The 13,444-nt window shown below is 41.5% G+C and overlaps 1 protein-coding gene across 4 annotated transcripts in view; it reads right to left on the minus strand.

The window, feature by feature from the left end:
- The window catches only part of SULF1 (sulfatase 1), a 193,266-nt gene that overhangs the window by 8,671 nt on the left and 171,151 nt on the right, over positions 1–13,444 (minus strand). For 2 of the 4 annotated variants that reach the window (XM_062188380.1, XM_062188381.1), the window contains exons 19-21: positions 12,265–12,407; positions 12,048–12,171; positions 10,020–10,192 (exon numbers count right to left, since the gene is read on the minus strand). In XM_062188380.1, coding sequence (XP_062044364.1) covers positions 10,035–10,192; positions 12,048–12,171; positions 12,265–12,407 — 425 coding nt within the window. In that variant the 3' untranslated portion in view covers positions 10,020–10,034. Of the gene's footprint in view, positions 1–10,019; positions 10,193–12,047; positions 12,172–12,264; positions 12,408–13,444 lie in introns of those variants that run through there. The other 2 variants (XM_062188382.1, XM_062188383.1) reach the window with 2 other exon arrangements.

Raw genomic sequence — 13,444 nt, forward strand, 5'->3', positions numbered from 1 at the left:
TTCTGAGGACACAGGGTTTCCAGCATTGGGGATTGCACTGGTATGCATCTTGAGCAAGTCTCATGCTGCTTGAAACATAACATGTTTTGGCTTGAAAAGAAATTGGAACCAGGCTTTGAAATTTTGGAGATTCTGAGTCTGGTGTCTTGCATCATATCCAGAAGCCAATGGTAAACACATATTCATAGCATTTGCTTGGTATGGAAGATTACAAATTTCTAACCTACTTTATTTATGAGTTGTAAGAGTACTATTTTATTGAATAAAGGGCAATGAATGTTCAACTATGGAGTTGTACTGAAATAAATATATTTATAGATTAATAACTGTGTAGTCAATGGTTGATTGAAACAATATACCTTCTTACTGATGGACATGCATAACTTTGCACATAAGAGTGCATGGTAGAAGCAGAGTTTGAAACTCTATTCTACCATTCATCAGCTGCCTCATTCTGCAAAAGTTACTTAATGACTCTGTGACTTAATTTCGCCATCTGTAAAATGGGAATAAAAACACTAACTCCACAAAATCCTCGTGAGTGCTAAGAGAGTCAGTGTATGTAAAGCACTTAGAAGAGTGCTGGTGCATAATGGATTGTACAATACTGTGAACAAAATTGTTCCCTAAATTGGGAAGTGGCAAAGCCAGAACTTAAACTCAATCTGACCTACACAATTGTTCTCCTAAGCATTCATGTCATCCACTCTGATCAACCCAATCTTCTCACATTATTTCTCACAGTTGAACACTCCCAAAAATCTCTCCATGGCTTAAGACACAGGCTATCTTATTCTTTTATTTATTTGACATATAGAGTTAGACAGTGAGGGAGAGAGACAGAGAGAAAGGTCTTCCTTCCGTTGGTTCACCCCCAAATGGCTGCTATGACCGGAGCTACGCTGATCCGAAGCCAGGAGCTAGGAGCTTCTTCCTGGTCTCCCATGCGGGTGCAGGGGCCCAAGCACTTGGGCCATCCTCCACTGCCCTCCTGGGCCACAGCAGAGAGCTGGACTGGAAGAGGAGCAACTGGGACTAGAATCTGGTGCCCATATGGTATGCCAGCGCCGCAGGCGGAGGATTAACCAAGTGAGTCATGGCGCCGGCCCCCAAAACATAGGCTATCTCTGATGTGACATATCACTAGGGTGGCCAAATTTTCTGGTTTGCCCTGATTGGCTCCAATTTATGCCTATTGCATTTGCATCCTGTTCAATTTAGCATTTGTCCAGAGTTTTTTAAAATTTTAGAACAGAAATTGTTTTAAATACAATTGCTTTCTATACCTATTGATCAATTCACTGGTCAAGAAACACAGCTATCAACATTTACATAATCCTGATTATTTTCAGTACCCTTTCCCCATTGTTGAACACACGCCCTATTTGGAAAATAAGTCACTGCCCCCCTGCACACATCACTCTTCATAAAACAGGGCCATTGGCCTATTCTGCTCATCCCTCTCCCCTATCTTCTCTCATGCTCTTGCTAAACTGTTTGCAGTCCCCACTAGGTGTCTCTTCTAGCTGGGCTGACTTCCTTTAACCTGTGTGGGGACCACCCCAATATTGTCTTCCAGATGCAGCATCAGTGCCTCCTCCTAGGGGGGCTTCTCTGGATTTCCTTGGGTTGGGTCAGAGGTTTCCCGGTGGCTCTCATGGAACCCTGTATTCTCTGTTGAAGCACTTTGCAGTGTGAGTTTTATGAGGGTGGAAAAAGTTCATGGAAAAGTGGAATTAAAACAAATTTATCTTAGGAAAAAAAAACTTTTAAAATTTGGGCACAGTTTTTTCTAAATATGCCTTTTCCATGAACTTTCTGCAAGCTCCTCATAGTTCCACTGCTTGACTACATACTTCTTGAAGTCTGTACCTTGCCCTGAATTGTTCATTTAGATTATTTGTTTTGGTTTATTTGCTGAATGAATGAATGCACACAAATTTTTTTCCCTGTCATTTCCCACTATACAGTGAAACTGATTAAAGATCAATTTCATTCTCCAGCGTGGGGAGGGGCTTAAGCAGCACTGCAGATGCTGATTTACTTTCTTTTTGTATGGCACAAGAAACAAGGTACGTCATGTGGAATCAAATCAGAAAAATAAGAAAAAAAATGAACAGAGACTAACTCAAAGTCTGATCTTAACCCTGAACAGAGTGACTATTGGTATCACCCCCACCTTCACCACTGTGCGTGCGACATGTCTATAGAGCTTCTTTGCCTGGGCTGCAGTGCCTACTCTTACAAACCGTACAACTGCAAACAGGGCCCCTGGATCTGACTCACACCCCAACAACCCTGACCCGTGTCTCCTCATTGCCTTAGGAGGCCAACCTCACCTCCACTCCTTTCATCCCCTCACTGTGACCTTGCCCCAGCTCTCATTAGAATACCAGCAATAGAAAAGTCCAACAGCACTAGCAAGGCAACTGTAAACTAATCCTGCATCCCTGCGAAGAGACAGCGAGAAGAGAGCCAAGGGAAGCCCCTCAGGGCAACACAGAGCTGGGGAGTGAAGGCTGGGAGTCTTCTCGTCTCAGGAGGCAGCACAGAAAATGCACTGTGGGCTTGACTCTTGGTTGCTTATAAAGGATGATGGAGGTGGTGCTGATGCTGGCAAGCACCTATTTTTGTCTTTCTGATGAAACATCCTAGCAATATTTGGAATTAATATTACTTTCTATTTCACACAATTTCATTCATGGAAGTGCAGTGTGTCCCCTGTTGTGATTTATTCATAATTCCCACCACTCACTGGGGCTTGCTACCTCCAGACTCTGTTCTAAGCATGCTCACCAATGAGGCTGAGATTTGAACCCAAGGCAGCCCGGCTCCAGCATCCACACTCACAACCACAGCGCTCTGCAGCCGTGTCACCCACAGCCATCTTGGGCACAAACTCCTGCTCTAGGGAGAGATGAATCAAAAGAAGGAGCAGTAACGTGGGCAGAACCTTGTTGCTGGGGGATGGGGCATGGAGGGCTTAGAACAAAGGCTCAGGAAGCTGCCTTGCCAGAGCAAAGGTGCCAAGAGTTGCCCATGAGACCACGGCTTCAAGGAGCTCTTCTTTGACATCAAAGGGCACCAGAATCATCAGCTTTCACAGGAACAGGAAAAAAGAAATGCCATCGCCTATAGTTCTGATTCTTTTGCAACACAGATAGAAGTAATTGCTTTCAATGCACTCTAAAGATTATTTTCTGAGCCATGGGTGCCTCTTTCTGAGCTCTGTCCTTGCTCTGAACTGGTCTTAACCTGGCAAATGACCAATATGAGCCAGCAAAGTATTTCAGCTGTCCCTGCCTCATACCTGCACATGACACAGGAAAAAGAAAAAAACAGTATCAGGGATGGATTTGCTTTTTAAAGTCTGAAGATTCATTTTTGAAAATTCACCAGAAAAAGGAGGCATTTAAAAAATACTTAGTCCAACTCATACGAGATCAATTTTCTAAAATACTTGGTTGAATCTTCAAATTTTAAATTCTTCAGATCTAAAACCTAAATAGACCCATAACTGAGACAGAAATTGAAACAGCAATAAAGGCCCTCCCAACAAAGAAAGCCCAGGACCAGATGGATTCACTGCTGAATTCTATCAGACTTTTAGAGAAGAACTAACTCCAATTCTTCTCAAACTATTCAGAACAATCAAAAAAGAGGAAATCCTCCCAAATTCTTTCTATGAAGCCAGCATCACCTTAATCCCTAAGCTGGAAAATGATGCAGCACTGAAAGAAAATTACAGGCCAATATCCCTGATGAACATAGATGCAAAAACCCTCAATAAAATTCTCGCCAATAGAATACAACAACATATCAGAAAAATCATCCACCCAGACCACGTGAGATTTATCCCTGGTATGCAGGGATGGTTCAATGTTTGCAAATCAATGTGATACACTACATTAACAGACTGCAGAAGAAAAACCATATGATTATCTCAATAGATGCAGAGAAAGCATTCGATAAAATTCAACACCTTTCATGATGAAAACTCTAAGCAAATTGGGTATAGAAGGAACATTCCTCAATACAATCAAAGCAATTTATGAAAAACCCATGGCCAGCATCCTATTGAATGGGGAAAAGTTGGAAGCATTTCCACTGAGATCTGGTACCAGACAGGGAGGCCCACTCTCACCACTGCTATTCAATAAAGTTCTGGAAGTTTAAGCCAGAGCCACAGGCAAGAAAAAGAAATTAAAGGGATACAAATTGGGAAGGAAGAACTCAAACTATCCCTCTTTGCAGACGATATGATTCTTTATTTAGGGGATCCAAAGAACTCTACTAAGAAACTACTGGAACTCATAGTAGAGTTTGGCAAAGTAGCAGGATATAAAATCAATGCACAAAAATCAACAGCCTTTGTATACACAGGCAATGCCATGGCTGAGGAAGAACTTCTAAGATCAATCCCATTCACAATAGCTACAAAAACAATCAAATATCTTGGAATAAACTTAACCAAGAATGTTAAAGATCTCTACGATGAGAATTACAAAATCTTAAAGAAAGAAATAGAAGAGGATACCAAAAAATGGAAAAATCTTCCATGCTCATGGATTGGAAGAATCAATATTATCAAAATGTCCATTCTCCCAAAAGCAATTTATAGATTCAATATGATACCAATCAAAATACCAAAGACATTCTTCTCAGATCTGGAAAAAATGATGTTGAAATTCATATGGAGAAACAGGAGACCTTGAATAGCTAAAGCAATCTTGTACAACAAAAACAAAGCCGGAGGCATCACAATACCAGATTTCAGGGCATACTACAGGGCAGTTGTTATCAAAACAGCATGGTACTGGTACAGAAACAGATGGATAGACCTATGGAACAGAATAGAAACACCAGAAATCAATCCAAACATCTACAGCCAACTTATATTTGATCAAGGATCTAAAACCAATTCCTGGAGCAAGGACAGTCTATTCAATAAATGGTGCTGGGAAAATTGGATTTCTACGTGCAGAAGCATGAAGCAAGACCCCTACCTTTCACTTACACAAAAATCCACTCAACGTGGATTAAAGACTTAAATCTATGACCTGACACCATCAAATTATTAGAGAACATTGGAGAAACCCTGCTAGATATTGGCACTGGCAAAGTCTTCTTGGAAAAGACCCTGGAGGCACAGGCAGTCAAAGCCAAAATTAACATTTGGGATTGCATCAAACTGAGAAGTTTCTGTACTGCAAAAGAAACAGTCAGGAAAGTGAAGAGGCAACCAACAGAATGGGAAAAAATATTTGCAAACTATGCAACAGATAAAGGACTAATAACCAGAATATATAAAGAGATCAAGAAACTCCACAACAACAAAACAAACAACCCACTTGAGAGATGGGCCAAGGACCTCAATAGACATTTTTCAAAAGAAGAAATCCAAATGGCCAACAGGCACATGAAAAAATGTTCAAGATCACTAGCCATCAGGGAAATGCATATCAAAACCACAATGAGGTTTCACCTCACCCCGGTGAGAATGGCTCACATTCAGAAATCTACCAACAACAGATGCTGGAGAGGATGTGGGGAAAAAGGGACACTAACCCACTGTTGGTGGGAATGCAAACTGGTTAAGCCACTATGGAAGTCAGTCTGGAGATTCCTCAGAAACCTGAATATAACCCTACTATTCAACCCAGCCATCCCACTCCTTGGAATTTACCCAAAGGAAATTAAACTGGCAAACACAAAAGTGGTCTGCACCTTAATGTTTATTGCAGCTCAATTCACAATAGCTAAGACCTAGAATCAACCCAAATGCCCATCAACAGTAGACTGGATAAAGAAATTATGGGACATGTACTCTATAGAATACTATACAGCAGTAAAAAACAATGAAATCCGGTCATTTGCAACAAAATGGAGGAATCAGGAAAACAACATGCTGAATGAAATAAGCCAGGCCCAAAGGGACAAATATCATATGTTTTCCCTGATTTGTGACAACTAACTGAGCATCAAAAAGGAAACCTGTTGAAGTGAAATGGACACTATGAGAAATGGTGACTTGATCAGCCCTTGCCCTGACTGTTGATGAACAACTGAATACTTTATCCTGTTTAGTATTTTTTTGTTCTACTTAACACTATTGGTTGAACTCTGTAATTAATATGCAATTATTCTTAAGTGTTGAAACTTAACTGAAAAGTGAACCCTGTTAAATATAAGAGTGGGAATAAGAGAGGGAAGAGATGTACAATGGGACATGCTCAATCGGACTTGCCCCAAATGGTAGAGTTAGAAACGTGCCATGGGATTCCAATTTAATCCCATCAAAGTGGCATGTACCAATGCCATCTCAATAGTCCAAGTGATCAATTTCTGTTCACAATTGATCATAATGATAGGACTAAGAGTCAAAGGGATCACATAAACAAGACTAGTGTCTGCTAATACTAACTGATAGAATTTAAAAAAGGGAGAGAACGATCTAACATGGGAAGTGGGATACACAGCAGACTCATAGAATGGCAGATGTCCTAAACAGCACTCTGGCCTCAGAATCAGCCCTTAAAGCATTCAGATCTGATAGAAAAGCCCATGAGAGTATTTCAGGCATGGAAAGCCAAGACACTGTGGCAAAAAAAAAAAAAAAATGACCTAAATGAAAGATCTCTGTGAGTGAGATCCCAGTGGAAAGAACAGGTCATCAAGGAAGGAGGTACCTTTCTCTGAAGGGAGGAGAGAACTTCCATTTTGACTATGACCTTGTCTAAATATGATCAGAGTCAGCGAACTCAAAAGGCCTCCATAGCCGTGGCAACTCATGACAGGAGCCTAGGGTGATTACTGACGCCATAAACAAAGAGTGTCAATTTGTTAAGTCAACAACAGGAGTCACTGTGCACTTACTCCTCATGTAGGATCTCTGTCCTTAATGTGCTGTACATCATGATTTAATGCTATAACTAGTTCTCAAACAGTATTTTTCACTTTGTGTTTCTGTGTGAGTGCAAACTGTTGAAAGCTTTACTTAATATATGCTAAATTGATCTTCTGTATATAAAGAGAATTGAAAATGAATCTTGATGTGAATGGAATGGGAGAGGGAGCAGGAGAGGGGAGGGTTGCAGGTGGGAGGGAAGTTATGGGGGGGGGGAGCCATTGTAATCCATAAGCTGTACTTTGGAAATTTATATTCATTAAATAAAAGTTTAAAAAAATTCTTCAGATCTGGCATTTCTCTCAAAATCTTTTGTCATCAAATTTCCACTAAAATCTTTAGAGGAGAGGAAAGGAAAGCAGAGGAGAGAGAAGAAAAGATCTGCCATTTGCTGGTTCACTCCTCAAATGCTTACAACAGCCAAGGGTAGGCAAGGTCACAGCCAGGGGTCAAGAACTCCATCCAGGTCTCCTACATAGGTGACAGAAGACTCAAGTTCTTGAGCCATCATCTGCTGCCTCCCAGGGGGCACATTAGAAGGAAGCTGGAATTAGGAAAAGGACTTGAATTTGGGACTTTGGTATGGGATATTGGGGTCTCGTGAAGTTCCTTAACTGCTCAGTCTGTCATCAAATTTTGTGATTAAAATGTATTGTGAGTAGATTTCCAAAACCATCAAAATCTGAAGAAGGAAGCCTTCTGAAACCCCTTTCAGGGTGCCAACAGGGGGGGCTCTGTACACTGGCCAGCGCCATAGGAAAAGGCAGGCTTTCTGGAAATTCTGCACATACCATGGTGTGATTCGCATCTGTTCCCATTCAATTCAACAAGACATGGTGAAGGGAGAAGTTCCCATTAAATGCTGCATTTGGGGCTCCTGTGAGTCCCAGATGTGTGTGACCAACAAATGTTCTTTAAGTAACTCTGTGCCAAGATTTCCTGTCTGTGGCAGGGACAGCCATGGCAAGGTGACTTTCCCTACAGATTATATCTGAAAATACCAGCTAGTTTGAGTTTTAAGGTCCCCATAGTGTTGCCTCTTCATAAGGAGTTTTGAAGGGGGAAAAAAGAGCAACAGGTAATGCTGTCACTCCTGTACACAGGCTTTCAACAGGTAAAGTTGCCAAGGCCATGTGAAAATGACCCAGGAAACAATTGATTATTTGGCCCATTGAGTGCTGGTGGCAGAGGTCAGGGAATGGGAGAGTCCCAGATGCTTGTCATCTAATTACATCTCAAGAGCAGTCAGTCATTCTTTTGTTCAAAGCAGTCCAGGGTTGACTTTGTGGAGAATAACTCAGTTCTGACTGGGATGATGTCTTAAATAATCCATCTTTTTAGCCTTTTTCATGACAGAAGTAAAAGATCATTAGACTGAAGATTGTGCAGCTACAAAACTGAACACATCATAGAATAGTTGCATTCAAAACTGATGAAATCTTTATTTAATATGTACTAAATAGATCTTCTGTATATAAAGATAATTGAAAATGAATCTTGATGTGAATGGAATGGGAGAGGGAGCGGGAGATGGGAGGGGTGCCAAAATGCAAAAAAACAAAAAAACAAAAAATGAATAGTTGCAGTCAATATTTAGTGTTAGGTCCATTTGTAATGTCACACTTTGGAAATGCCTTAATGTGATCCATAGGAAGTAGGCTGCTTAGTCTACACTGCGTAAAACCCACTTGAGAGTGTTCTGGGGCAGGCATTTGGTTAAGATGCTTATGTCTTGTATAAAAGTGCCTGGGTTTGATATCTACCTCTGGTTCCTGACTCTAGTTTCCAAATAATACAGACCCTGGGAGGCAGTGGTGATGGCTCGAGTGCTAGGTTCCTGTCACCCATATGCAAGACCTGGACTGAGTTCTTGGCTGCTAGCTTCAGCTCTGACCATCAGGGGAATTTGGGGGAGTGAATCAACAAATGGGTGTGTGCCCCCTCTCTGTCCCTCTCTTTAAATCTGAAAAGATAAAAATAAAAATAAATTAAAAATAAAAATTGCTTGAAAAGAATGTTTTCCTGCTGTCTTATTTTTATGTGCTGGGGGCAGGCGGACACAAAATTGGTGTTGGGCAGAATGAAGAAAAGAAGAAAGATGAGAGAAAAAGGCAAAAGAAAACGTACGTAAGTGGCAGTAAACTATCCCCAAAAGTCCAGCCAGCTTCCTTTGCTTTACTGTTGGCATTCATATTCCCCACCACCTCTCTTATAGTCTTTTAGCTTCTCCTGGGAGCAATGAACTGTCTCTGAAAGGAGGAATCTGAGTGAGAGTAGGCAGGATGCAAGCAGGGTGTCTTGGACTAGCATTCTTTTGTTTGTCTAAGAAGATATCAATATGGATGGCACCAATTAAGTCCGTTTTTTTTAATGGAAAATTTTCTCACAACTAAATGCATCAACTAAGGTGCTGACACATCCATAACACAGTGTTCTCTCAGTCTCTACCTACACCACTCTAAGGTCAGTGCTTAGTGTAGAAAATTAACAATGGCTGGTATTTCCAAGGGCCAGCAGGTGTCTGGTGCCCTTTTAGAGCACCATGAGGTAGGAGGGGTAGATGAGGGTTGGAAGGGGAATAAGATGATAAGACTGATGGTTGTTTGGGAAATTTTGTGCACAAGGCACTATTGTCTCAGTACTGTGTTGGGGGGAACCTTTCTCGACCTCAGATACCCACCCCACTCTCTACCACCATCTTTTTATTCACCACTACCTGGCAGAGTCCTCTGACATGTATGAATGGTTGCTGATTTGGGGACCAAAGTTCTTTAATGATCACTAACCAGGAAGTTCCTTTGTTCCCCCCAACTTCCACTTGAGAATGCTCATCAGTCCTCATGTGCCTTTGATATCATAATTAATAAAAATTTCTAACTTGCTTCCATGATGCCTCCCCACCAAATTAGAATGTAAGCGTGACAAAGAAAATACATCTCCCACCCTCTCCCAGGCTCCCAAAGGCTGGTCTGCTTTTGTCACATCATTTCATGCTTAAAAGCATCATCCAACAGGCAAACAAGCATGGCAATGAGTAAATGCTCTGAGAAATGTCTTGCTGGGACAGTGAGCTGATTTGAAAGCAAAATGAAAAAAATCCAATGACACAAGATGGCAGGGAATGCTGTTAGAACAAGCATGCACCCCAAGCTATATTCTGTGCAGCATGGTAAGAAACAGAAATTAGTTGGAATGACTGGAACATGCAATTATTGGGAAAGAAGCTGCTGAGAATAAAAAAGTGTGAATACCTGTGTAGATCATAGCTTCCTCCATCTTTATTTCCTGATATAGGGAAATAGAAGAGTAATTTATGTTAGCTTTAGAACTCATAAAACCATTCACTACGTAGTTTTCCATGCATAACATCTAAATCCTAAAAAGAAACATATTGTGTTAAACATAGAGAGGGTTGAAGTCCAACAGAGATTTTTTTTTTCTATTAGGTTCGAAATGAAGATTGAAAGCTAGAAATAAAAAGGCTTAAGATAAAAATATATGAGACATGTGAGAAAAATGAAGAGGGGGTGAGAAAGGGAGAAGACTTCATTTAAAAGCACTGAGAAAAATACTTCCAGAAGTCCGTGGAATTCTCAGCCAAAGTTAAATTTTGGTTATGTGAAACACTTGAGAAAATGGGCAATGGATAGTCTCCTGGAAGAATGATCTAGAAGGTGGAGAGGGCTACCTGAAGTGTAACAGCAATGACTGGCTCCACCTTGTGTCACTTCACCATCAAGAGACACTGTCAGATTTCACTGAGTAGAGTTATTATGTCATCACCAATAGGAGTTAAGAGCATTATGATTTTTTGGGAAGAAATATCTGGATGTAACATTTTGGGTGTCTCTACCGTTGGTTTAGATTCCAGGCTTTTGTGGGTCCTTTATTCATCTCTTGCTCTTTCTTCTTTTTCTTTTGAGATTAGAGGAAAAAGATCAACAGATAAGCAGAATATTTGAATTTGAGCTGAGTGAGGTCAGTGACCAAAGACCTGTATTGTGTGTCCAGTCCCCGCCTGGCTGGCAACTCCTCCCCTAGGTATTCATTGAAAAGTGTTGATTGAGGCCTGGGATGTGACATCTCCCACAGGACTTAAATTTTCCTACTGGACTCCTATAGTATGGAAGCCTTTGGAACCCTGGAGTGGTAGAAATGACAAGTGAGGACACTGTCCATTTTGGGAAGGGATCCCCTGCCCCCTTTGTCTCCCATGACCCAGAGAGCTGCCCACTTTCATTGCTGGTGCTGCTGGCTCTGCCTGGGACTCAGAGACACAGCCGTTAAAGACACCAGAAAACAGCTGCATAAATACTGCTCCCAAACGCCTGGAAGTTCAGCTCTTCATGCTTTTGGGGCTGACACGCTAGGCCAATGGCAGTGCCCTTACCAGCTTCAGCCCTTTTTCCTTCTTGCTATGGACCACCAACATTTCAATTTTTACGGAAATGATGAGAAGAAAATGGGTATTCTCATTAACCAGGAAAGAACTGGGTCTCACACTAAGAGCTGCACCCTCCTTGCACCGAAGGAAGTGAGTTTAACACTACAGGGCAGGGAAGGAGCATCTGGCGGTTTCCATGGAGACCTTCTTGCTTCTGCTAGGCACCGAGTTAATGCACAGCTCACGTATCTCTAGGTCCAGATGAGAAAATCTGGGACAAGAAGTCTAGTTCCCTGGGTTGTGGGCCTGGATCCAACAGAGGGCATTTCGAAATGTGATAAGCAGAAATAGGGCACTGTGTGTTTCCATCTATATTCTCTCAAAGAAGAGATTCTCATTTACTTTATAGCATTTCTTATGACTGTTGACAGCAATGACAAAGAAATCTCCAACATTTTCATCTCGTCTCCCAGTAGATGCTTCTGCTAGGAATCAAGGTTTGCCAACTGAATAGACTGTGGGAGAGACTGGAAGGAAGCACTCATCAGGTGTTTTGATGGATTGAGTTTTTCTGTTAATACATCCAGAGTTAAGCTTAGAGAACCAATCACGTGTGGAATTGTTCAGAAAATTTCCTCTGTAAGTATCCACCAACTGCATATTTCTATATATCCACAGAATTATTTCAAAGGCAGAAAAGCTGGTAACATGAAGAGCTGTCCCGGTAATAAAGAAAAAAATAAATCTTTTCCTTACCAATGTCAAGGCCCTTCGGTCTTGGGTTGCATTGCTTGTACCCTTGACAACTTCGGAGCTCCATCAGTTGTACATGCAGCTGATTCAAAACTCCCCGTTCTACTGTGTGCACTGTGTTTGTGAGCTGCGGGTGAGGAGAGCAGGACAATGCATTTTGGCTCTTGTTCTGGTTATCCTATTTTCAACAACCCTCATAAAATGATATGTATTCTCTTACCTGATAAGGATCTGTGTTCATGTCGAAATACTCCAAAAAGCCAGTGGCGAACTCGCAGAAGAGAAAGTTATGTGTCTCATTGACTGTACGCAAACACCAGTAGGTGTTATTGTTAGAACTCGTGCAAGCACAGAACGATCCCACTGGTGGGTGAAAAGACAAACAAAGCAAAATAAAAACATGGAAGACCTTGAGCAGGTGAGCTGTCCCAGCATTTCCTTGTCTTTACACTTCAAAGTTTGTGGTTTCTTTTCCATAAATGCTGTGGTTTCATATTAAGGACACCTGCACGTTTTCCTCATCTCTATACACATTTGCTGTAAAACCAGGTGAAAAATGGAAAAACAAGGTGGTGGTCTCCCACACGCAGAAGGCTAAGCTGCATCTAGTAGTTTAGTTTAACCTCTCCTTAGCTCTGTGCTCATTTCAAAAATAGACATGGGTACATACTCAAAAAGGTTCAGAGGCCATTGCATTGGAGTGTCACATGCCTGGGTGCATTGACTTTCCTTTCCTATTTTTTTCAATGTTATTGAGGCAAGGGCTTAGGTTAGTACTATAGATATTGGGAATATGGCAATAAACTACTTCCTCAAAATAGGAAATAGGATAGGTGAAAAGCCAAAACTATGGCACATAGAATTGCTTTCTGAAATTTTAATTTCAGTATATACATTATATGTATCATATATATTACAAGCATACACACTGATGCATATATTTCTGTATGCACAATACGTGCAGAGGATCCTGAGATAAAAGGTATTTTTTACTGTGACTTATTACCAAAAGAATTCTGATAGCTAGAAAGTGCCCTGTCTTTGGTACCAAGTGAGATTAAGTCTCCACTTTGCTCTGAAAGACCCAAGTGACAGAAGATTATTTTTTTTTTTTGGCTCACTTTTTTTTTTAAATTTTTTTTCACAGGCAAAGTGGACAGTGAGAGAGAGAGACAGAGAGAAAGGTCTTCCTTTGCCATTGGTTCACCCTCCAATGGCCGTCGTGGCTGGTGCGCTGTGCTGATCCGAAGGCAGGAGCCAGGTGCTTCACCTGGTCTCCCATGGGGTGCAGGGCCCAAGGACCTGGGCCATCCTCCACTGCCTTCTCGGGCCACAGCAGAGAGCTGGCCTGGAAGAGGGGCAACCGGGACAGAATCCAGCGCCCTGACCGGTACTAGAAC

The sequence above is a fragment of the Lepus europaeus genome, chromosome 4 (genome assembly GCF_033115175.1).
Source record: "Lepus europaeus isolate LE1 chromosome 4, mLepTim1.pri, whole genome shotgun sequence".
Classification (NCBI taxonomy): domain Eukaryota; kingdom Metazoa; phylum Chordata; class Mammalia; order Lagomorpha; family Leporidae; genus Lepus; species Lepus europaeus.